This window comes from Microcebus murinus, chromosome 24, assembly GCF_040939455.1.
Source record: "Microcebus murinus isolate Inina chromosome 24, M.murinus_Inina_mat1.0, whole genome shotgun sequence".
Lineage (NCBI taxonomy): Eukaryota > Metazoa > Chordata > Mammalia > Primates > Cheirogaleidae > Microcebus > Microcebus murinus.
Genome location: NC_134127.1, coordinates 13,634,071 through 13,661,451, shown reverse-complemented (window position 1 = coordinate 13,661,451; position 27,381 = coordinate 13,634,071). Strand labels below are relative to the sequence as shown.

Here is a 27,381-nt window from a genome sequence, read left to right as displayed (position 1 = left end):
TTGTCTGATCTGGAGTAACTTCATTTGAAGAGGGATATGGTTATCAAACTATAAGAACCACTTTCATCCTCCAGGTTGTTTGATGTCCTTATCATTCCTCATGTATTTTCTTCCTCTCTTTTGTTCCCAATCTTTCCTCAGTATATATGATAACAGGCCAATAAAATCATCTTTGATTTAAGCTCAGTAAAAAAAAAAAAAAACCTGTAGTTTAAGCACACTAAGGAAAGGGCCAAACTAACAACAGTGAAAGTCTAAGAACATAATTTCCTTGTTTGAAAGATGTTCAAAGTCAATTTTATGAAAATTGTCTTTCCAACTACAAGGGAACCAACAGTAATAATAATCATTACCAGTTTCATCCCTTAATATTTAAGAAGACAATATATAAAATCTAAGTGACATTAAGACATCATTAGAGATTTCAGATTTAAGGGCTTAGAAAAATAGCACTAAAAGAAGTCAAATCATTATCTTCTTAGAGTCATATTTTAGATGGATGTAATATTAATTATATAATTGCATTTGTCCAGTCCCTTAAAAAGTTTAGTGACAGCAATATTTCTTTCCTTTAAAAAGAAGAGTTTAGAAGTATGATATAAGTGAATAAAAAACTATCTTGAGGAAACATTTAATCATCCTGATTCTCTCTTATTCTGGTATAACGTAGATTAGATTGACCAGATTTATATTCCTATCTATTTTTGAACGTGCGGAATTGTTAATATAATGTCTTTCTCCTCTTGTCATGTCAGCACACAGAGACCATTTGTATTTATGCAGATTCAAAAGAGAACAATCCTAATTACCATCCACAGTTATATCATAATTGACAATGATGGCATATTCTGTGTATAGTATAGTCTTCTGCCTGTGCCTGTAAAAGCAGATTAAATTATTTTGCGCACAAACTCAGATTTAATCCCATTTGAACAAAATCCCCAGTCATATGGCTCAGAAGTCTTATATTTGACTTTCCACCATTCAAAAAAATGGTGACAAAATGAAAAGGAGTCGAACAAAGCTCTAAAGCTAATTAACTTTTCTATTTAGACCTATCTCATTTAGACCAAGATCAAGATATCAGTTAACACATTAAGTTAAAGGATGAGTTTTTCCTCAGGTCAACTGAACTTTATTTTCTATAAGAAATAAATTAGAAAAAAATATAAGCATGATGCATAAAGATTCAGATTAGAAATCACAGAGTATTTTCTGACATTTCAGAGTTATTAAATATCAGAATAATTGCTATTGAGGCTGTGAATCTACTCATATAGTGTAATGCTAGGACTGGCTTTCATCTATTAAATATCTATTTGGAATAATATATGTGGCTTTAATCTGTCAAAAGCTGTGCAGTAAAGGTAACTGTATCCAACATTGTGATATGTTAACATATGCTGTAGTGACAGATTCTTCATGCATCTACAGTTTTTTGTTGTTATTAATGAAGTAGATTCAAAATTTATTTTTATTATGAAGAGATTAGAGAGATTTATGGATTCATCTAATCCAGCCTCCTACCACTATCTGCTTATTTTCTTTATTATAAAATTAGTTAAAAATAAAGGGTAATGTAGGGGGGAAAAAGGTAGTTTCCTCTAAAGAGTTCAAAATTTGCATGCACATTGTTGAGGTAAACTGTAATTTAGTATGTTCTAGCTTTTGAGTACATGGCTATCAGTAGTTATGGTGCTTTAAAAAAAGCAGCATAGAGGTGATATAGACTTTTTTAAATTTATACTTGTTATGTTTTTAGGAACATTCTTTATCTAAATTCTCAAAGAAAAGCAAAGGTGAACTCATTGCTTTTCCCCCCTTCCTCTTGCTCCCCGTGAATTTATTGCACTCCTTAATAAAGTGTTAGCACATAAGCTTTTACCTCAGGCTCTGATTTCTAGGGTATTAAACCTAAGATGGTAATTAAGATTAAATTATATAGCAAGAACAGAAGTGGAGCAATATCTTCCTATTATTTCATTTTGCAGAGACATTTCCCCATTAAATGCCTAGAGTGGGAACCAGGGCCATTTCTTTAACACATCAATTTATCAGGAAAGATACATAGCCTTCTAGGCATTTATGATAGCAATTACTATACTTTTTGTGGGCTGACCATTTAAAACTACCTTGTGGATCATTAAAGATATGTCTCAGGGGTTTTGTGCATATTTTGAGTACATTACAAACACAAAGACCCATGTAGAGGTAGATCATAGAAGAACACTAGGGTTTTTTTTAATGATATCTTAATGTTGTGCTGCTACCATTAGTAACCTAAATAGTTGGCATGGTATTCAGAAGTATATTCAGTTATATAGCAAGAAGATTATGTCAAATGGATGCCTATCTCATTAACACAATGCATGCAGTTTGGAAAGTAGCAATATAGAAAATATAGAAACCTCTGAGATATATTATCATATTTCACAATCTTTCATCTTCCTTTAAAGACTTTTTTCAAGTTGACGTGAGTTGCATAATAACTATGACTAGTTGGTCAGGGGAATCTTACTTACCTAAGATCTAACTTCATGGTTTCTCTGTGTACTTTTATCATTGAGGTCACATTGCTCACTGCAGTTTAACAAAGATACCTGGAGATCTAAATAAAAAAGAGAAACAGATCATGTGGATGTTGCAGTACGCTGATTGCTATTACATGGTTTTAAACTAAATGGAACTAATAAATATTATACTTATTTTTTTAATTTCAGAATATTATGGTGGTATAAACATTTAGGTTACATATAATGCCTTTGCCTCACCCAAGCCAGAGCTACAAGCATGCCCTTCCCCCATACAGTGCATTCTGCACCCATTAGTTGTGAGCTTACCCACCCCATCATCCTCCCACCTGTCCAGCACTCAGTGAATATTACCACCATGTGAGCAGCTTAGTGTTGATCAGTAGGTACTAATTTTGATTTCAAGTACATATGGTTTTTATTTTTTCATTCTTGTGATACTTCACTTCAAAGGATGTACTACAGCTCTATCCAGGATAATATAAGGGATGCTAGTTCACCATTGTTTTTGTGGTTGAGTAGTATTCCATGGTATACATATACCACATTTTATTAATCTACTCATGTATTGATGGGCACTTGGGTTGTTTCCACATCTTTACAATTGTGAATTGTGCTGCCATAAACATTCAAGTGCAGTTATCTTTATTATAGAATGCTTTTTTTTTTTTTTTTTTTTGCCTTTGGGGAGATGCCTAGCTGTGGGATTGCTGGATCAAATGGTATTTCTATTTTTAATTCTTTGAAATATCTCCAAATTACTTTCCTCAGGGGTTATACTAATTTGCAGTCATGCCAGCAGTTTAAGAGTGTTCCTATCTCTCATACCCATGCCAGCATTTGTTGTTTGGGGACTTTTTGATAAAGGCCATTCTCACTGGAGTTAGGTGCTATCTCATTGTGGTTTCAATTTGCATTTTCCTGATAATTAGAGATGTTGAGCACATTATATGTTTGCTAACCATTACTCTGTCTTCTTTTGAAAAGTTTCTGTTCATGTCCTTTGCCCACATTTAATGGGGTTGTCTGATTTTTTTCTTGTTAATTTTCTTAAGTTCTATATAGATTCTTGTTATCAGCCCTTTATTGGATGTGTAGCATGCAAATATTTTCTCCTATTCTGTAGGCTACTTGCTCAAATGATTGTTTCCTTGGCTGTGCAAAAGCTTTTTAATTTGATCAGGTCCCATTTATTTATTTTTGTTGCTGCTGTGATTGCTATTGAGGTCTTCTTCATAAATTGTTTGCCTAAGCTAATGTCTATAAGAGTTCTTATAGTTTCACGCCTTAGGTTTAAGTCCATTATCCACTGTGAGTTGATTTTTGTGAAAGGTGAGAGATGGGGATCCAGTTTCAATCTTCTGCATGTGGTCATTATCATCCAGTTTTCTCAGCCCCATTTATTGAATAGAGATGAATATTTCTTTGGTATACTTCTCTTTTCAAAATGATGCTAATGAATGGGAAAATCTGAGACAGGGATATGAGTATGCTAAAAGCCTAGGGAGCAAATGAGTGTAGGGCCACAAATTTTACTTATATAATGCTCATATGATGATGATGATGATGATTATAAGAGCTGAATTACAGTGAGTCTCTCCTATGTGAATGCCAAGTGGCATAATACAAAATTATAAGCAATGAATTTTTGTGAAAAAGAAATTGTATAAGAAAGGACATATTTGAGGTTGTCTAAATAAATGTTTAGGAAGCCCTCAAATGAACACTATTTAAAACTCTATTAGGAGTGCATTTTGAAGGAGATTTTTACATATAATAACATGTCTAAGAAACTAAGAGAAGCCTATATTAAATCCTGGTGACACTAGTAAAAACAAATAACAGATCATTAGAGTTCAGAGGTTTTCATTCTTTATAACTCAAACCTTGCTTTGAAATCAAGTGCTATTTGGCCTTGTCAAATGTTTCTAGTTAAAGTCCATCAGAGTTTGAAACCAACAGCTTGTACATAGCTTAGTAAGATGAAATATTTATGAAAACCAACTATCTACTTAATTTCTGCAGAATTAATAATAAAATGTATGAATGCTAAAAGATTGTCAGGTATTTCACCTAACAATTCTCTAATTAAACATTCAAAAAAAGATTGCCGGGTATTAAATTCCATTGAAATTTTTAGTGAATTCCTCAATCGAGTTTAGAATATGCCTTCTATTACTTTAAATACTTTATTTTTTCTGTCAAATATTAGGAATAAGATTTACTTTAGTACAATTTGAAACAGCAAGAACAATAGCATAATAAATTGTGTGCTCAAAACTCTATTTTAACATACACAAATGAACCTCAAGGAAACATGCAAATATTAAAATGTTAGAATATATTTAGGAGAGATTTTCAGAGAGAAAGATACCCTAAAGAATTTTACTCTGAAGCCTGTTTCTAACAAATACCATCAGGAGGAAAGAAGGCCATCTGTCTGAGTGTTTGCTTGTTAGAAATTTGCAGATATGTTTGCCAAAAATAATTCCATTTTTCTTGCAAAGCAACAAAAACAATTTTAACTTTTTCAGTTTTCTAAGATATTAGGGTGGCAAAGTCCCTATGTTTTTGAAATGATATAAGATATAAAATAAAGTGCTTTGTTATGCAGCTCTTGAGAGGGTATTGCAATGTTCATTAGTTCTTATACTTAATATTCAGGCTGCATTTGATATTGCTTTTGTTTCTTTTCTTTGTTAAGGATGAGTACTCAAAGAGTAAACTCCACACAACATGGTTGTTAGTTTTAGTGTATGTTATCCCATACTTTTGGATTTTCTTGGTTGAAGATTCAAGATAGAATATGCAAAAATTCTCAGTTGTTTCACATAAGAATTGCGGGTAGTGTAGTAGTAGAGTTAGACATTTTGATTGATAATAATAAAAATCCTAATTTAAATACTGTTACAAAGATTTGGGAAACTCACCAGAAGATTGGATGAGCACTGCTTTCTTTGAATGCCCTGGAGAGTGTAAACCCTTGAATTGATTGCCCAGCTTAGGAGAAATGTGTGGTATGTGAGTTACTTCAGAAAAAGATTGACAATGTTGTTCTCATTGCAAAACCAGAGACATTTGACTAGAATATAAAGGAAGGAAATATTCAGTCATTTTCAAAGTGCAATAAAGTTTATTGTAATTAAGATAGAGCAGTAAGCCTAGGACTGTGCTATAAAGGAAATATTTAATAATGAAGAAGAGAATTCATTTTCTATTAATGTTTTTATTTTAATTACCATTGAATCTTTTAATAAATAATTTTATAACTATTTAAAGGCCTTAATGAATTATTGTCATTGAAGGAAAGCTCTTCAGTATGAGACTTAGGTGATCAAAATATCTGACAAACAAAATTATGAAATTTTATAGCACTTTTTTTTACTTTAAACTTCATTCATTATTAATTTGACATTCACAATGACATATTTGAGTTGATATAGAAATGAAAAAATAGTTTGTCAGATCCACCTCTACCTAAGAGATAATGCAACTGATTTCCGAAATAAAAATTTTCACACAGGACCCTAGGATACATGTACAGGTCAAGGTATGACTATTAAATGTAAAATTCGATTTCTACCATAGCTTTTTGTTTTTCATGACATAGATCAAAGCTGAAGCTGAGATCATAACAAGTTGTTCACCAATGTTATAGATTGAGATTAATATTCTCAAGTAGACTGAGAGTCCTTCCCTAGTACCACAGAAACAGCCAGTGAGGTAAAATTGGCATGAACATAATTTATTAACCAAACTAGGACATGTTTCAGTTTGAAAGGAGGGTGCCACACAGTAGCATGCAAGAGCCCACTCCTGGGTGCGTGCAAGAGATGACTGTGTGCATTGACTCCCAACTCCAAGTTCAATGGTGTCATACTGGTAGCTTGAAATCAGCCAAGGTAGGATCAATTGCACCAAAGAAATCTGTAGCATTTCAGAACTTTTATTCCTGGAGAGCCAGATAAACTTTTACAGAACACTTGTGATTATGCAAGACAATACTGCTAACTGGTACTGTCTCAGACAAATGCTGACACATGATCACCCTATTTAAAAATGAATTTATATAGCTTAATTACCAACATTTCATAAGGCATTGGTAAGGGAATAAAAGCACTCAATACATGAAAAGTTCTCTGATGGTCCATGGGTATTATATAAACAACACACTTATGGTAAATGAAAATGAAGAAGTTTTACTTTGGTTTTTCGAGGCAAGATTCATAAAAAAGAGATGCAAAACTGGGATGGAGGCTTACAGCAATAGTTCAGTTGTTTCTAGAAAGTACAAATGCTTTATAGAAGATATAGATCAGGATCATGACTTGGACAGCTGAGGTTCTAGGAAACACTGCTGCAAGGAGGTAGTGTACTTGCAGAGCAAGGCCCAATGTCTAAACTCCAGATAAGGGGGCTGATCTGACATATATATATGACAAACAAATAGGAATTTAGAGGAAAAGCACCGTTATACAAGGGACATGAGTCTCAAGTTTGCTCCAATACTTAAATCAAAACTATTATTCCAGAACTGGCCTCCAATAACCAGTATTTCTAAATATCTTGTGTTGGTCAAATGAGGCATCTTGTTCAAAACTGTTTTTTTTTTTTCTGACCTTGCTGGATATGAAGGTATCTACATATCTTCATGGAGAGAATTTTACTATATATTAAAGTTCACATATACCAATTCATATGACTCAATCAAGAACAAATGAAATTATTCTTCTCTAAAAGTTTTCAGACTGGAATATAGATAATCCTAGAAAAATGTGAAGATATTTCTAAAGAATTTGGTTCACCATAATTTTAATATTTCAATTATTAGATGGTCAACTGCCATATATGATTTTTTCATGAAACTGCCTTATAGAGCCTACATTCACATTTTTCCCATTTTATGGAAGAAAAGTATAGTCTTCATACAAGCCAATCTTAGCTGAGGTAATACCCAGGGATATTAAAATCTCTTCAGACAGTGAGCAAAGAGATAATTTGGAATATTATTTTAGGGAATATTTTTAATTTACTAATCAAAACACCATAAACCCATTTGGTTTCATGTCTTCTGTTATATTTATTTTTGTTGAGTTTGAAGTGTGGCACATTTTGTAATGTTCCAGATTCAGAAAAATAGAATCAGTATAGGTTAGTTTTAAAGTATAACTGGGATATTTTTCAGGACTATCACATTTCTTAAAATACATTAAAATTTTTATATGTACCTCTCAGATTTAATCTTTATTTTAATAAGAAAATTAAAGACTTTCATGAAATCATGTCATCACATTTTTATTCCATTTACAGCCAATCCTTATCTTATTTCACCTTATACAATGTTTAAAATTTAATTCCTGGGGAAAAATGCTCTATGAAAAACTACCTGTGAGTTGTTAGTGAACATAAGGACTTTCTACTGGGTTGTAACAAATATAACAAGTACTACCTATCAGAATGACAACTAAATTTTAACTTGAAATCTGGAAGGTCACATGTAAAAATGGTATATAGCAAAGTTAAAGGCAATGCATATATATGTGTGTGTGTGTCTGATTTCTATATGTCTTGTATACCATTCCATGTATTGTACTTTAATTGTTTCTATTTATGTCCTTATATTTTATCACTAAAAACTTTCAAAGATTATAATAGATATTATCACTAAATATGAGTAATAAATATAATTTCCCAAAACTTTCAAGTAAAAGGAAATTTGGCTAAAACTTTATTTCATATAAATACGTAAGAGCACATATGGAAGTAAAACTCAACAGAAATCAAACAGGTGGGAGGGGGGTGGAGGGCATGGGTAAATTCACACCTAACGGGTATAATGCACACTATCTGGATGAAGGGCACACCTATAACTCTGACTCAAATTGTACAAAAGTAAATTATATAACCAAAATATGTGTACCCCTGTAATATTCTGAAATTTTTTAAAAAAGTAAAAGCATGCATGCTAATTTTTTGAAATGCTACAGTTGACCAATTTTGAATAGACCAAATTTGATTTACCTAGCAATAGATGTAAGAAAAATGAAAAAGAAAAACTAATATAAAATACAATGTTTTTTCCATATCATAAGAGTATATACTTCTGAGCAAAGAATATGATAGAAATATAAAATAAATGGATAAAGAAAAGCTTTGAAAGATTGTTAAATATATGCAACAATTACAATTGAAACATTTTAGACTAATGAACCTAACCTTCTCACTCTACAGATAGGTGAACTAAGTTCCCAAAGGGATTTTACAAATGTACCATCTTTATAATCCCCTTGTTCCTCATCAATCATCACAAACTCCTCAAAACATCAGGCGTAAATCAGTGACAACAAAAATGTCATAGCAGAGAATGTTAATGAAATTAACTATACTATGCATTACAGTGTTGTAAGACTAACTAATAGACAACTAATAAATAAGCTCTAAGCAATAAACAATAAAAATGCTTTATATAGCCTAAACTATATATCACATCATCTAATTCACAGTCTACTTCTATCAAATTCTCATAGCAAACCACGTCTACAATACACACCAGTGGCATTAGTACAATGATTGGATGAATAAATTTAAATAACACTACTCATGTTTTAATGTACTTTTTCCATGAGATTATTATTCATTGATCTTATTTATATTCATTTTAAGGTCTTTTATCATCTTATGGTATGTAATATTTGCTCAGTATTGGAACTGTCACCTGATTTATACATATACTGGAGTGAGAAAAGATAATTAGACAAAAGATAGTGGACAATTTCTATTGTGTACCACACTCATTATATTCTGAACTAAATAAGAAAACAAAAATATTATGACAAAGCAGAATATGGATAAACATATCATGACATGTTTCCTAAGCCTTTAAAACTTTAAAAAGAACGATTAAATTCCATTTTTTTCCAAGTGCTTTCAGAAATGTCATTTAGATGGTGAAGGAATTTCTAGCTCTTCATACTCTGTCTTGCAGTAGCTCCCTGCTCCACCTTGTGGTTATAATGCCATTGATCCCAACGCTCTCTTGGTGATTACCAGTCCGTGTCAAAACTGTGTTTCTGAGGTTAGATCATAGTTCACTTCGTTTTTACCTCATCTACTTAGGCATCATGGATTTTGTTCTCAGTTGCTTTGATCATAGACAACTTGAAGCATTACGTTACTCTTTATCTTTGGTTGGGATAAGATCCAAACTCCTTAGCATGGTCCATCAGATCTCTAATTTCTACATCTTCACTACATTTTCAGGTCACAAACTTCTCTGTAATTTGTTGTATGGAACTAAATTGATGTCAGTTCTTTTGTTCTTTCCCTTTGGATTCCATTTAGTCTTTTCCCCCTACCAATTATGTTCTGCATTTCTTCTTGGGTCCCCACCTGCTACTGCCTACATAGTGTACTGCACTCTGTGCAAACATCATGTCTTAAAGAAAAGCTTTTTTTAACATACCTGTTTATATTAGATATGTCATCTTAGTTCTGCTATAGAACTGTAAAAATATTCATCATCATATTGATTCTACTCTATCGCATTAGTATCTCACCCACAAAAATATAAGACTCTGAATAATAAGGAACATGCCTGCTATATTTATCTTGCTATAATCCCTGCCTCATAGTAAATTTTGGTACAATTTATATGAACCAGTAGTTCCAGACTCTGAAGGAACTGTTTAACCGACGAGCAATAGGTAGTAGTATCCATGGCCAGCTAGGTATTTGGATTTCAGCTACTTCTAGAAAAGAACCTATTTGTATTCCTTTTTAGACAAATAATTTAGGCAGATCCTTGGTTTTGATAACTTACATGTTAACTTTTTGAGTTTCTGAATATTGTATATATCTAGTATGATTCACAAAGTATCAATACTGAAGATACAAAGACCTTAGTGAAGTGACTTTGGTTTTTGGAGTTGTTCTAGGTATTCAATATTGGTACCAAAAAAGGAATCAGATGAGGTAGCATGGGAGAGTGGTTTAAGTAGACATATAATGGTACAATTTAATTCCAGTAGACTCTTACTGGCTATCATTACCTTTCCAATTATATTGAGAGTTGTCTTATGTGTGCCACCTGGAATCAGACTCTTTGGACATAGTAAATTTCTTGAAATGCTTGAATTTGTCTAGTTCTTAATACTTCAAAATTGGACATAAAAATAGTTTTCTTGTCTTGGAGACATTGTCAGAGATAATATATATTTTGAAACACAAATCTTCAGAATGCCCTTTAAGTATTTTTAAATATTTTTAATGTTTTACATTTTTAATTTTTTATTTATAGCACACATAATTTTACATATTTAAGGGGTACAATATGATGTTTTCATACATGTATAAATTGTGTTATTATCACATCACAGTAATCAGCATATCCATCACCTCAAACATTTATCATTTCTTTATGATGAGAACATACAAAAATATTTGTCCAGCTGTTTTGAAAAATACATTATATTGTTGTTAAATAGTCATCCTACTGTGACAGACAGAGCAGAACTTATACCTCTTGTCTAACTGTAGCTTTGTACCCCTTGACCAGCCTCTCACTATTTCCGCCTCCCTCAGACCCTGCTCATTCTCTAGTAACCGCTATTCTTCTACTCTCTAATTCTATGAAAATATTTTAGATTTCTCATAAGAGTGAGATCATGTGATATTTGTTTTTCTGTGCCTGGCTTATTTCACTCACATTAAGTTCCATCCATGTTGCTGTAGATGGCAGGATTTAATTTTTGTTTATGTCTGAATAGAATTACATTGTGTGTATACCACATTTTCTTTAACCATTTATTCACTATGGGCATTTAGGTCAATGTATAAGTGTTTCCTTTTCTCCACACACTTGCCAACACTTACTATCTTTTGATTTTTTATAGTAGCCCTACTCACTGTAGTTTTTATTTTAACTTCCTTTATAATTAGTGACATTGAGCATTTTTTCATACACCTCTTGTCCATTTGTATGTCTTTGAGAAAATCAGGCATTTTTCCCATTTTGTAATTGAGTTATTTGTTTTTTATTGTTGATATGAGTTCCTTATGTATTTTGAATATTAGTCCCTTGATAGATATATAATTTGCAAATATATTCTCCCATTCTGTAGGTTTTCTATTTGCTCTATTGATTGTTTCTTTTGTTGTAAAAGATTTTTTTAGTTTGATGTAATCTTATTTGTGTATATTGCCTTTTATCTTCCATAGTTTTGAGGTTTTATCCAAAAAAATTATTTTCTAGTCCAATGCCAGGGATCTTTTTAACTACATTTTCTTTTAGTTGTTTTGTAAATTTAAATCTTACATTTAAGTCTTTAATCCATATTGAGTATATTTTTGTGTATGTTCAGAGATAGGAGTCTAGTTTCATTCTTCTGCATATGTATATCCAGTTTTCCCATATGTATATCCAGTTTTCCCAATACCATTTATTGAAGAGTCTGTCCTTTTGCCATTGTGTATATTTGGTACCTTTGTTAAAAATCAATTGGTTGTACACATTTGGGTTTGTTTCTGGACCTTGTATTATGTTCCATTGGTATATGTGTCTGTTCTTATACTGCTACCATGCTGATTGGTTATGATAGCATTGTAATCTGTTTTGGGTACACTTAAAAATGATTAAGAAGGTAAGTTTTATGTTATGGTTTTTTACTACAATTTTTAAAGAAGTTTTTAAAACAAGGCACAGGGAAGGGATGTCCTCTATCACAATCTGAATAGTTTTCGGTAGGGACACAGGTTGCTACCACTGTATCACCACTAAATGATGCATGCCTTCAATCCAGGTTTTTCATGTCTGCAGTTGGTGTCTTGTCATTTTTCAGCACTGGAGGGAGCGCTAAGCTGAGGTTTGCCATGTGTCCCCTGGTGGTGTGTTGTTCCAGAGCAGAAGGCCTTAAGAATTATCTAAGTCCACCAGTTTCCCTCTAGGGTTGGGGTGGATCTGCATGCTCCACTCATGGTAGCCAGTCTAGGGTCAGGCACTGCAGAGCTCTGCCTTGCTCTGGGCCTCATTACGAAGGGCCTGATATTGGGCTCCAAAGCAACATCTTATGCCTACTTCCTCTCCTTTCACCAAGAGGACAATGTCTCTTTTCATGCTGTGCTGACTGAGGTTGGGCTATGGATGAGGTGACCATTCTCGTGGTCACCACAGCTGCTATAACATTTCATCACAACTAAAGTCCATGGCCAATGGGACCAGGGTGCCCTGGTATGTTCCCAAGGCCCCACACAACTATGGCCTTCCTGCCACTGTTGTTCACTTGTGGCCTGAGATAAATTAGTGGGGACTGAAACATGAAACCATCCTGCCAGGTCCTTGAGTTTCCATCTAGTGCTAGGCAAGTCCAGATGCACTGTCATTAGGTCCTGTCCTAGAGTCAAGGCTCATAGGGTTCTGTCCAATACTGGGTTTTATCCTGAGTTTCGTTGTGGTAGGCCAGGCACTGTGCTCTACATCACAGTCCTGCACTCATTTTCCTGTCCCTTCCTTGAGTGAGCTTTGTCTCTCTCTGAGTTCTGCTGCTAAGAGTTGGGGGAGGGGTAAAGCAGGCAATGTGATTCTGACCTTCCTACCTACTTCTATTCATCTTTTTTTATTTTTATACTAAAACCAGGTACTGTAATTTCTCATCTCTTTTTCTAGCTTTTGTGAAGGTACTTTTGTGCATGGATAGTTGCTCAAATTGATGTTTCTGTGGGGAGATAACTACTGGGGAGTCCTATTTGGCCCTCTTCCTCTGCCCTTTCTTTCTGATTTTTGAAACTTTTCATAAACTTAAAAATATAACACTATGTCCTGTTTCTTTTCCCCCCTTCTCATAAACTGTAATACCTTTATTTACATTTTACTTAAGTTAACTTAAGGAAAGTTTCAAAATGTTATTTTTTACTATGTAGTGTTTAGGGATATCTTACTTCCATTAAACATAAAATAAAACTATGAAAACAAACACTAATGCAAAAAACTTTCATGTTTAATATAAAGCAATTTAAAATGGAATCTATTGTGTTATTGTTCAGGAAATGCATACTTTAAAATTTAAGAAAAGAGAAATTCGTATAGGCACTATATTGTTTCTTTTTTATTTTTTTTCCTTAAGTATTATTTGCAACTCTTTTGCCTTGGATTGTGTCATTTTTTTTTAAATTCTAGTTTTTATCCTCATATAGTGTGATAAATCTTTGATTATGGTATATGATTTTTGTTTTATTAATTCAAGGTTCTTGAAGTTTTAATATTTGACTACAATAAAAAGTAAAATACTAAATAAAAGAAAATATTATGATGACAATTATATATGTCCTTTTAAAATTAAATATAGAAATTAGAAGGAATGAATTTTAATGGATGATATTTTGATAAGACTGTCTAGCTCTGTCTAATTACTCATTTGCTTTACAATAGTATGGCTACTTGCCAAATGTAGATATTAAATTTTAAATTAATTAAAATCAGGTAAAATCTAAAAATTAGTTCTTCATTCCTCATGCTCAATAAATCCCTATGGCTAGTAGATAGTGCATTAGATAATGCAAACCTTTTCATTATCACAGAAAGTTCCCATGTACAGAACTGAATGAACAATGTAAGATAACTAAAACAGTTGGGGAGCAATGGACAGTTTATCTATTAAAGAGTATATCATTGTCATAACATTTGAGCTTATCAATAACATTCTCATTTTTCAGCCTGTTAATATAATGTTTAAATTATACTAATGATTTTATTTAGAGAATTGAAGTTAATTTTAAACAAGGTTAACTTAGTGGTATTTAGTGCAGTCATTACATGATATCCATGTAATCATACAAGGAGTAATATATCACAGATTGAATTATCTCAAAAAATATATTATTCCTTTTCAATGAGAACCTCTTTTGTCATGCTTAAATTAATTAGGGTAGGAGCAGGTCACAATTAATTTAATCCTTTATCTTTCAACATTTTTGATAATACCAGATCTTTTAGGAATATTTTCACCCTCAGAGTTCAATAATATATTATTCTACTTTTTCTTTTCTTCTGTAATTTATATCCTTCTGACTATCTTAAAATTCCTACATGGTTTTTAATATATTCTTTCTATACCTTAAAGAAAGAGTCTTTACCTTCATGAAATAAAATAATTTATTTGACAATTTGTAGAGAATCATTCCATCCTAAAGTGAATACTCAACTTGAGAATTGTTTGATCATTCATTTTTTCAGCATTAAATTGGTAAGTTGGTATTCTCATCATTACACTTTGGTAAATTTATTGACAAGTAAATTTATGAATAACTATGAACATCTAGTTAGCTCAAATAGCTTATCTTTGGATCATTGGCATTGATCCAGTTGACAGACTGGCTTTTCATTGTTTTACAGAGGCTGACAAAATATTATTTTCAGCAAAATTTTTAAGGGAATGAACACATTTTACACCTATGTGGTGATCTAAATGATGTGAATTTGCAAAGAAATATTTACAGTAAGGTCATTCTTTTATAAGAAGGACATAAAGTGTCAAAATATTTACTTGGCTTCAGAAACACATTGAATCTAGTTGTTTAGAGAGGCCTCTTTTTAAAAAGTATTTTTCTAAGTATCATTCTACTGTTTTGAGTACCAGCTCAGCTGTACTCTGTGTTAGAAAGAGAGAGGCAAGGGAAGGAATATTATTCTAATTGGACAAGATATCTACTGGCTTAAGAATTTAGTGAAATTTTACATTGCAAGTATGCATTTTTGTTTTCTAAAATAATATATTTATAATTTGCTACTGCCTTAAACATTTTTGTGGGTCTGTTCTATTCATGTATCCTTTTTAATAAATCTAGTATGTATTTTATCTATGGTATAATTGGAAAACCTCATGACAAATTGAAAAGTGCATTTGCATTGTGAAATGTAGTATTGCAAACCCATATACTGGAGGTTACATAAGGCTAAATGTCTTTTTTCATAACATAAATGACTAAAGTATAGAAGGTAGACTTTTAGCACACTTTGGAATTGAATACGAAGACACAGCCAAATATATGACATGATGACGGTTAAGCTCCTTATTGAACATTTTACAAGTGAAAAACCTGCCCTCTGTCTTTGCATTTATGCTACATAATTTAGAATGTCTGATGATTTTTAGAAGTTAGATTGCCAACATGAAGAAGGCAAGGGCCCATTCTTGAATAGTTTCTATAAACTGACCTATTTCTCATTTATTTCTATCATGCTGAACAAAATCCACACACTTGGAAACCAAAAGAGCTTTTCTAAAATAAGTTATACAAACTGTAGTTTCACTCCTGTTTTCCCTGCTTGCAGGCAGACTAACCACAATAGCATCATGTTAATCCAGTTATATTTTTATATTGCCATGTGTTACTTTGAATGTATTTTATAAGAGTTCAATATTATAATATTTAAATGAATTTTGAATGTTGTTTTTATCATTTAATATAATCTCAGCACTTATTTGGAGAAGTAGGAAATTTTCTATTATATTTCTTTCTATTTTGTCTATTAACCTAACGAAGAACCTTGGCTCTTTCAGAATGTTAAATGAATTTCTAGAGCTAATGTAGAGTTGTGAACTATTTTTTTCAGGGTGATTTTGACTTTGTTCTATGAATGCTTCAATAGGTCGGAAGATTCCCAGGAGATCAGGGAAGTATAGGGCATGTGTAGAAGTTTCCAGAGTGTAGAAGATTAATACTTTGCCCCCTTCTAGTGAAGTATGCCAGCATAGTGATTAATGGTGTAACTTTAATGTCCTGAGAAACTGAATTGGGAGAAAAAGTCCTTATCCTCTTTACAAAGTGAGCCCTACTTTTCATTTGTTTCTATTTTAACTCCCATACATGGGAAACAAATAAAATGTGTTTAAATTACCTTTAGATAGTCTGCAGTATAAGATCTTTAGATAAGATCTACAGTCAGCAAGTTGGAGACCCAGGAAAGCCAATGGTTTAGTTCTAATCTGAGTCTGAAGACCTAAATATCAGAAAAGCCAATGTTGTATGTTCTAGTCTGAGTCTGAGTTCAAAAGCAAAGATCAGTGTCCCAGCTTGGAGACAGTCAGGCAATGGAATGGATTCTCTCTAACTCTACATTTTCATTTTATTCACTCAGGCTTTGAATAGATTAGATGAGACACAGCTACATTGGGGAAGGAATCTGCTTGAATTAGTCTACTGATTCAAATGTTAATCCCACTGAGAAATACCCTCACAGACATAGTCAAAATAACGTTTAACCAAATGTCTGGGCACTTGTAACCCAGTCAAATTGATACGTAAAACTAACATCACAGGTACTGTAACCATGTTGTACTTATTTGATTTTATGATCATTTTTTATTATTTTTATTACATATTTTTATTTTATTATATTTTGTCATTCTGCAATAGTGTTTGTCATAATCATTACATCTCTGGTTTTCCTCATGTGTTTCTGTAGAAATTAAGCAACTGCATAAATGCAGGTATAAAGTCAACTAAAAACTTGATCCTAATGTTTTAAGATATTTGAAGCTCCCCATAAGCCAACCAGAATTTAAGAGAAAGAAACAGGATATTTTTTTTCAACTAGTGGAAACATAATTAACATGAATAAAGATCTTTATATGGGAAAATATTCAAGAGATGCTTTTTTTACACTCTCCGTTTCTTTACCCTACCTCAACTTAGAGATTTCAGGTAAAATACATCCATCTTATCAGAGAAAGGTGAATTTCTTATTTAAATATATTGTCACTTTTAAATTTTAGAATATAGACCTTTTATTTTTTTCTATAGTACCAATTTGAAGCAAGATAAAAGAAAATCATTTTAATTCAGGATTAGTATTACACTTACTTTCTATTCTTCTTCATTCATTGCACACATTATGTGAAGTCTGTCTCATACAAAAGTATGCACATGGGTTACTCACTGTCTCACACACACATCATCTTCATCATTATCATCATCATCATCATGATACGTATTTATTAAATGAAGATCATGGTAGCCAGTAGTTTAAAAAGTTCCACGAGCTTTTTCCACATCTTAGCAATTGCTTTTGTCCGAGGCCTCAGAGTGCAATGCAACAGAAGTGAACTAACATTTTATTATAAATGAAGTGGAAAAGCTTTGTACAGTGCTTGGTCTGAGATAACTACCAACTCACCATTGGATGATTCCATTTTAGAAGACTTAATTATTTCCTTGATCCATATAAATAAGTAACTTAAAGTAATTAATTCCTTTAAAATTTGATTTTTTTAGGGCATATAAATTGTCTAAACAAGTCATCCTATGGTGGAAAATCACTTATTTTGCCTTAACCATTTCCACCCCATTCTACAAAGCAGAAGATTTTCACATATGCTCTTAAGCCTCTATCTTCTGACCAGAACAAGATACAATCTCTACATTCTACCTAGGAAATACCCAGTCTTCTTCACCTTATCAGTTTGGGTAGACTTCAGCCAGGCTCCCATACTGAGCATTCTGGTTAAGAATACTGGTTTAGGATACTGATTCTAGAAGCATTCACGTCCATGAATAAGCCCACCCGTGGCTAAAGGTTATGTTGGAGCATTTTGTATGACACAGGAGGTGGCAGAGTACCACAGATTCCCTATAGAGGTAATGTCATGTGTTAAACTGCTGCCTGCAGCATCATTCTGTATACATGTTCATCAATATTATCAATATCATCAGTTGGGATAAAGAGGGCATCAGGACGTATAGGTCTATACTGCTATGATTACTGTGTAGCTTTAAAGAGGCAGGCAGAAGCCAAAAGGACAAGGAAGAGACATAATATTCTCAGAAGGTATTTTTAGCCATGGTCTCCATGCCTTGATAATTTATTATTTGAGAATAAACTAAAGGGAGGAATTCTTAGTAAAAGTGTTGAGGTAGAAATACAAACAAGTTGATTGGTAAGTAAATACTATCTCTCTCTTGCACTACTTCACATTTGAAATAAAAGATTTACTTCTTTTCACAATTAGCACTTCTCTCTTTCAAATAAAAGTTTCAATAATTAAATGATTTGCATTCTGAAAGAAATGAAATTTCCAGTAATCTTTTTATTAACCGAAGAATTCAAAAAAATTACCTGTTTTTCAGTTTCTTAAGTGGGTCAAATATTTAAGAAAAGGAATTAAATGACTGCCTTGTGCACAGAGATGAATTTAAGTCAAATAATAATGTGATATGACTTATTGCACTTAAATGTTTCTTTACAATTCTTTCTCTGGGCAATAATAATAATAGCAAGAATGTTGTAAATTCTGTGTGACCTGAACACAAATCCAGATGAACACATTTAGCCTGGGCACATTACATTGTAAATGTACTCAGTTAAGCTCATTTGCTAAATGTGAATTTATTGGACATAGACCATATGTCAAGCATGACACAAAATATACTTTCAAAAGTCTGTATGAGAAAAAGAATATGACAGCACACTGTGTTTTCAGGAAAGTTCAGTGAAAAGGATGATACAAACCACATGAATCATTAAAACAAAACAAGACAAGGAACCTATGACAAGTCCTATTTCAAAAACATCAACACTGACTGAGAAACTGCAGAGTGGGAGGTGAATTTTAACTCTGGAGGACTAGGAAGGCTTCAAAGAGGACAGAACTTTGATCTGGGACTTGGAAATGTGTTTAATTTTGCCAGAGAAGAAGAATGAGAATTTCAGGCATAGAGGACAAAAGGTGAAAATGAAGAAAAGTAGCATATATGTGAGAATCATGGGACATTTGGTTAACTCTTGAATGATGGAAATGATGTAAGACAAACCTAAAAAAGTCGAATTGGATCATACTATGATGTACCTTATAGGTTACAAATGTGAATTTTTTTCCAAGTTGGGAATGAAGTATCAATCAATATTGTATTCAGATTTGTTTTAATTCAAGTTTGCCAATATTATTTTTATTTTTTAAATACTTTTTTTTAATTTCAGCATATTATGGGGGTACAAATGTTAAGGTTACATACATTGCCCTTGCCTCCCTCACCCCTCGAGTCAGAACTTCAAGTGTGTCCATCCCCCAGATGGTGTGCATCATTGCACTCACTCCTTGCTCCCACCTGCCCAACACCTGATAATTTTTTTATATATATTTTGGTTACATTTTATATCTTTGCTTCTCTCTAGCAAGGGTTAGAGGTATGCCCTTCCCCTCCACAATGCTCACCACATCCCTCAGAATCCCCGAATCCCTGGTGAACACCACCACCCTTTGAGCACCATAGTGTTAATCAGTCAGTACCAATTTTATGGCAAGTACATGTGGAGCCCATTATTCTGTTTTTAAAATACTTTTGAAAATAACACTGGATATGGAGAATCAGTATGAGGAGGAAGTGGTATTGTGACATGAGTTTGTTTTTTTCATTAAGGGAGTTTATATTTTTATGAGAAGAGAATAGCAGCAACAGCTGGTCTTACTATAGCCAACAAACATCAAATTTGCCATTAGCAATGGCATCTCTCAATCTTCAGGATGATACCATGATATCATGGTACCAAGGCCACCTGGTTTCTAGTTGATTACATGGTATCTCTTTTGAATCTATTTTATGACTGGTTACAGGAAAAACAGAAAAAAAGTATTCAGAAATATTTCTGATACAGCAGAATGGATACTGAGGATTTGAGGATAATGTGGGTTGGTTGACAAATTTTGTAATTTCCATCACTGAAGAAAAGAAAACTTACCTGGTACCCTATATAAACTCAGGTAATGAAATATCAAATTCAGCCCATCTACATTGAACAAAATGGGCTATTAGTGATAATTCTTTTCAAAATACCAAGTAGGGAGATTTGCATAGGAGGTGCCTTCTAGAATGTGTGAGCAGAGGGCAGTTTAAAAGACATACTTATCCTCTAGAATCTGAGAAAACAAAATGAACAAAATAAATCAGACTATGTTACCAAAACTTAAAAGATAGTGATGTAGAGGTTGTACCTTACATTTTAAGATGGTGTATGTTAAACAAAATATAAACACACACACGCACACACATACACACATAAGAGATTTCTTTTAGACACTAAAATGTTTAAAGAAATTTTAAAGTACATTTTGTTCAGTTTAATTTTGTACTTATTTTATAATATTGGTTTGACATTTAAAAAGCCTAGAATTAAATGACCTCCAAAAGAAACAGTAGCTTCTGGATGCAAATTGCAGAGTTAAAATATTGCTTCTTTCATTTATTAGCTGTGTCATTTGGAACAAGTGACAAATTCTCAGTGCTATAAGTTTCATTGTTTGTGAAAAAAAAACTGATGGCACTCAGTGCTATTATTAGTGAAGTACTATAGTTAAAATGAGGACTAGATAATAAGTAATCAGTAATAGTTTCTTCCGCACTGAGTAGGCACTGATCTATGCATTTTGCATATATTTGCTCATTTAATCTTTATACCCAGCCCACAGATTATAATTATGAGCCCATTTTACAGATGACAAACTGTGGTACAGGGATGGGGAGTGACTTTCCAAGTCAAGCAGTCAGTGTTTGCCAGACTCAGGACTTGAACTCGTATAGTCAGAGTCCCCTCTCTGTCTTACAAGCACTTCTTATCTTGACTCTCTATGGGTGAATTTCTTTTAAGTTTTATAAATATATGAGCTCATATATGTAAAGTAATTAGAACAGTGGCTACCATTGATTAAGTACCAATAAATGTTAGCTGCTATTGTTGCTACTGCTATTTCTATTACAAATTAATAATTAAGTTAATATCTGAAACTACATACTAGCTTTCAAGTTTTGGAACACAGGAATATAATATAAAAGAATATGAAAAAGAGAATGGAAAGCAGTAAAATATTAGTGTCAGTTATTTTCTCATATAGAGATCTTTGGAGAAACAAACATAAGAAAGAAGACATAAAACCTAATGAGTATTCAATTTTTCACTTGGGGAAAACATTTCTTATAATGATAGTCTTTTGTGGTGAGAGGTAGTTTCTTTGTACAGATTCTCACCTAAAAATATGTTCGGTATCAGACTGATAAATTGCTTAGGGTTATGTCCGCCTTAGATGATTGAAAGAGTTTCCATTATTTCTCATCATACATATTTTTATCATATGTGTGTATTTTAATTAGAACATAGTGGATATTGTGCCATGTATTGGGCATAATTTGCCTGAGCAATGGTTCTAATTCCAAAAGATATCACTGCACAGGTATACAAGGAAGAAATGATTATGTGATTTGTCAATGAAAATGATACTTTTCCAGGCATTGTATTGTATTTTGTTTACCCAGGCATTGTATTTTGTTTATCAAAAATTGGCAGTTGGTTTTGGTTCAGTTTACCTGATCACATTTTAACAAATCAGTATAACTTAATAATATATTGATGTCCACATCAACACAGTGCAGAGAATTGCTCATTACTTTTGATAGCTACATGTTTATAGTTTTAGTAAGTAAAAGAATTGCTGTTGCTGTCATAGTACAATTTTAATTTGGATATAAAAACTTAATTCTGAGGGTAAATTTAGTGGAATAAGGTGAAGGGAAGGGAAGAGTGCCAGGGATAGAAATTCAACAGGATCCCTGTGGTTAGAGTAAAAGTAGATTGCTATATTTTAAACAAAGATATATAATGATTAATCTTTCAATTCTACCAAATCTATTTATTTATTAAATCAAATGAAATACCCATTGCCTTTTTCAATTTATTTTTCTTTTATATAATATATTTAATAGAGCAATAATTCTTAAAATACACTTACATAGTCCTTAAATTATGTGTCTAATATACTTACATAATCCATAAATTGTATATAAAAATGGTTATGTTATTTTACTTTTCTGGTGTTCACAGAAATCTAGGTTTAATATTTCTAGTAACTCAAATGAAAACATGGTCTCATCAATTTTTAAAAGTCTAAACAACAGTCATATACGTTATAGCATACAAATATTGAAAGAATGTGAATACAAATTCAACCCATATTTTTTTTTACAATTTTTGGAACTGCAAGTGTTTTTATAGACTTTTGTTTTTTCTTACATTCAAGTTTATTCTAATTAATTCACAGTTCCTCTTTTAAACACTCAGGTTAAATTTTGCCAAAATTGAAGACAATCTTGTCTGTGTGTGTGTGTGTGAGTGTGTGTGAGTGTGTGTGTGTGTATGTGTGTGTTCTTATATGAACCGTCCTCTTTGTGGCATTACCAGAGGTAGCAGTATTCTTAATGGGATAACATAGCTGTTTGCACACAGTCCTTAATCCACAAACTATACTTTAAACAGGATCTGGACATACCACTTGAAAAATATGATAGAATTAATTTAAAATACCTTATATATTTTCAGAGATGAATGTCTGAAGCATCAGTGTACCTATCAAAAAAGGGCTAGACTTACTTTTTTAAAGCTTCAGAAATAAAACTTTTGATTTGAGGTCAAAAGAACTGAGTTGTGATAAGATACAGGCAGAGAATGAAATGAACTTTAGTAGTTTTTATTCAACTACATCTCATTTTACAAAATAAATATATTCCTCAAAATGTGGGAAATTACTTTTTAAAAAGTCTTAGTTTAGACATGCTATTAATAGCAAAACCCCACTTTTAAAAGAAAATCGTGTGCGTGTGTGTGTGTGTGTCTGTGTGTGTGCGCGTATCTTTGCTCAGTGCTTTGCATGTAGCCAGGAGGGGACAAAGAGAGCTTTGGGGAAAAGTTTATAAAGTCTTTGTATGCATATCCAAAATTCCAAATTCAAAATATTAATCTTGAAAGAGCTTTTATATGGCTTATATATGAAAGCACTTGTATATTGACATTGACATAGATGTGATACACTGCGTAAAAGGTGAGGATGGTATTGGGAGAGATTTTCATAGAATTTCAATATCCAGGATGTAAGCTCCAAGTTTGCATGGAACATAGTGTTCTACGTTTTGATCGCTAAAATGTCTCAACCTCTAGAACCCTGCATTGTGCATGGTGAGAGCTCAGGGAACATTTGTTTAATGAATGAATGAACAATATTTATAAATAATCACCCTACTTATGTCCTAGATTATAAAAATAAGAATACAGGCAGTTGTAAGTTACTTGTCTAAGGCAAGTGGTAGCTGAAGCCTAATATATGGGTTCTTAAGGCAGTGGTATTGTTCTTTGTTAAACTATTTTACTGTTATATGCTAAATTAATGATTAAAGTCAACATGTAACCAGTTACTTATCCTAAAAGAGAATTCCAAACAAACATCTTATATCCTGTATATATCCTTACATAAACCATAATATGATTTACACAGTATTTCTACGTGAGGTCAGAAAATAAGGTAGTGTCAATATTATTATGTAGATATTTTTCTCCACTTAATAAACTCTTTGTTAAGTTCTTTCCTTCAGCAGAATGCTAAGCAGGTGGGGTATAACTGGATACACATGATTGTCATGGTCCCTGTCCCTGGCCGTTTCTTTTCTTTTTGTGATAGAATCAGGTAAAACAAAATTTAAAAAAAGAAAAACCCAAGTAAATACATACATCAGAAAAATAAATTTGCCTTGTGATAAGTACTTTAAACAAAATAAATGGAGATTAGAGGTTTGGGATGAAATGAATTTGTAGCTACAGTGAGCAGATGAGGCAATTTTGAGGAGGTGACATTTAAGCTGAGAGCTGAAAGTTTCAAGTTAAACTTAAGAAGGGACTTCCCCTATTGAAATAAGGTCTACAAAGATACGCATGGATGATACCGAAAGAGGGACAGAAGAGGGGTCACTACATTATTGATGTCCAACGATCAGTAGAGTTGGAAATGCCCGCATCTGATAGCAAATGCCCACTTATGAAAATGTTGACATTCCTTTTCTGTCAAGTAATTATGCAGCACTCATATTTTTATATTGTCAACCAACATTTGGAATGTTAAAATAACTGACTATTATAAAGCAAAGAAATATAATTTTGATAATACCCAAACAAATGCAGTATAATTTATATAAGTTTGGCTATGTTTCTATTTTCTATTTGATTTATTTATTTTATACATGTTTCCCAGGATAGTCCACTGGTCTTACAGTCTGACAGGAATGTAACAGTGAATGCAAGAAATCACATGGGGCAGTTAACTGGACAGCTGACAGTAGGTGAGTGTTTGGGGGTAAAGATTGCTCCTACCATCTTACTGCATTTGAGACTCTGTGCTTGTTTTAATTGGGAAAATTAAAAGTGTGTTATTTCTTTGATATATAAGTAGACATCTCATGACATCCCAATTATCTTGCACATGATTTGATGTGTCATAAGGCTAGCTATGGTTTGCTCTATTTAGTAATTATTACTTTTATCAATGCCTTGTTATGAGACTGAATTCCCCTTATTTTGCTGTTCATTACTCTTGAATCTTGAAATATGCCATTTTGCTAACAAATGTTTCCATAGTATATGTTAAAGTGTAGTAAATAGACTTAAATAAACATATGAGATGATATAACATCATGAGGTCTAGGTATACTTTTTTAGGGAAATAATTTTCTAATACATATTATCTGCTTATATAAATAGAAATTTCACAAGTTGAGTATAAGAAATATTAATATTTATCAGTTACTCACAAACATAATGTTGAAATTAACAATACTTTAGTTTTATAGGCATTAGAAGTTATAGATATAAGTTATTGATAAAATATTATTAGTTTTTCTAATATCAAATAAATATTTTAATTCATAAATTTATATTATATTCAAATATAAGGAGTTTGATTCAATTTTTTATAAGAAGGCAGATAAAAGGTCACTTGTAATTATGTAAAATTATGCAAAGTTTTGATATGCATGTAGGTGCTAAAATATTTTTAGAATTACTAGCTCTGTGGGGCAAATTACCTGACACTTACATTATATTTCTGTATATCTATATTGAGAGAGAGAAAGAGAAGTAAATTACAATTTTGAGGACTTATTCTTAAAAGGAAAATTAACCATCATTTAAATGTGAATGTATGCTTCCAATATTTCTCATCAAATTATACAAAAATATAATTTATATGTTTGTGAAATTTATAAACATGAATGAATTTTGAGATGTGAGATTTGTAAACATGAATGAATTTTGATTCTGTACAGTTTATTTCTAGGTATATGAAACATTTTTGAAATGTTATTTGTGGTAGTGCAGCCAAAAGGGAATCATTTTAGTATACATGTATTTTCTAAAACTATAGTTACATTTTATTCATAAAAATTAAGTTTTATTTATATATTCTTTAAATCATAAAAGTCTGTCATTACCTGTCTATTAATTACTATAACTGGATAGTATTTTATGACAAATATCAGTTATAAAGGGGAGCTATAAGCAAATGTATTAAAAATTAAATAAGAAATATATGTCTATGGACACAGAGCTGATTTAGAAGCATCAGGCCCTACACTTAAATGTTCATGCCAATTCACTGCTATGATGTTGAAACTACAGAAAAAGGCCTAGAAATAGTCTAAGCTGAGCAATTTTTCCATATCATAATTTTTTTTAAAGTTGTGAACTCTTCATTCAGCTAAGTAGAACTTTCTTTTGCATTCAGTTCTTGACATAGAAAGAAGTCCTCAGTGAAAATGTCAAAATGTCAAAATTAAGCACAAAAGAACTATATGCCAGTGCCCACTGTCAAACACAATAGCTACATAATTTCTGTATGTTTTATTATATGGGCTGTAAATAAATATCGTTTGCATTTGCTACATGCTTTCCTGCAAGAATAATAAAGAATGTATTGTGCTTGTATTTTCATTCACTCTTCCAAACTGATTTTAATGTAGTATTAACATTTGTCAGATAAGTGAAAAGAGGAAGAGAGAGAGGGAGAGGAAAGTTAAGTGTAGTTTTAAGTTGTAAGCAAATCAATAAGTTTATGATATAGCAGCTTATGTCTGTGCATAGAAATGCACTTATTCCAATGAGGCTTAAACTTAATATTCTAGTCTTCTGAGTGTATTGTTGGTGACTTACATTTTTCACTGCTTCGTCTTTTTTAATGAACATAGAACAAATGAAGTAGACTAGGGATGGGGACGGGGAGATAATATACTTACATTTGAAGTCAAACCACATGGAGTAAATTAGTAATAGCTTGGGCACTAACAAAATAATTTATCTCATGTAGACTAAGTTTTCTCATCTCTAAAATTGGGATAATGATACTTATTTTGAAGATTGATATAAGAATTGGGGTGATTTCGATGTCTGCAAAGGATATGCAATTATCTATTGAATCTACTATGATTTTGATGATGGTGACTGTAATTATTAATATCAATAATCAGTCACATTGAGATTATGTGAGAAATTTCATGATGATTTTCTATGCAGTATACCTCTGTGACAGTAAAGTATATATGTTGGATTATGATAATTTTGTAGAGAATGCTATAAAGCATGACAGAAAGTGTATCTGATGTGTGGAAACTTTTGAATCATGTGAAGATAAATTTACTTTTATATAGAATTTGATGACATAATGTAATTAATTTAAGCAATGTAAACAATCAGCATTCATTTTTTTAAAGTCTGTAATTTTAATTGACATAAAATAACTGTTTTAATTCTCTTTTATTTTTTTAATTTTTCTTTCCATTTTTTTATTTAGGGGCATGACCTTGATTATAGTATAATCATGATACCATTTTGCAATATTTGAAAAAAATTACCACAAAACACTGATAATTATGAAAGGAATTCTAATTAAAGCAATTCTATTGACTACCAGTAGAATCAATCAATTACTATTAGAAAACTATAGTCAGTTCTAATGTTAACAGACTAGAATTTCAATTTTCATTTTTACAGATTTTC

The 27,381-nt window shown here is 32.0% G+C and overlaps 1 protein-coding gene across 1 annotated transcript in view; it reads left to right on the top strand.

Moving 5' to 3' along the window:
• The window catches only part of SGCZ (sarcoglycan zeta), an 832,117-nt gene that overhangs the window by 725,739 nt on the left and 78,997 nt on the right, over positions 1–27,381 (top strand). The window contains exon 5 of the mRNA XM_020282783.2: positions 24,587–24,674. Within this exon, the coding sequence (XP_020138372.1) occupies positions 24,587–24,674 (88 nt within the window). The remainder of the gene's footprint in view (positions 1–24,586; positions 24,675–27,381) is intronic.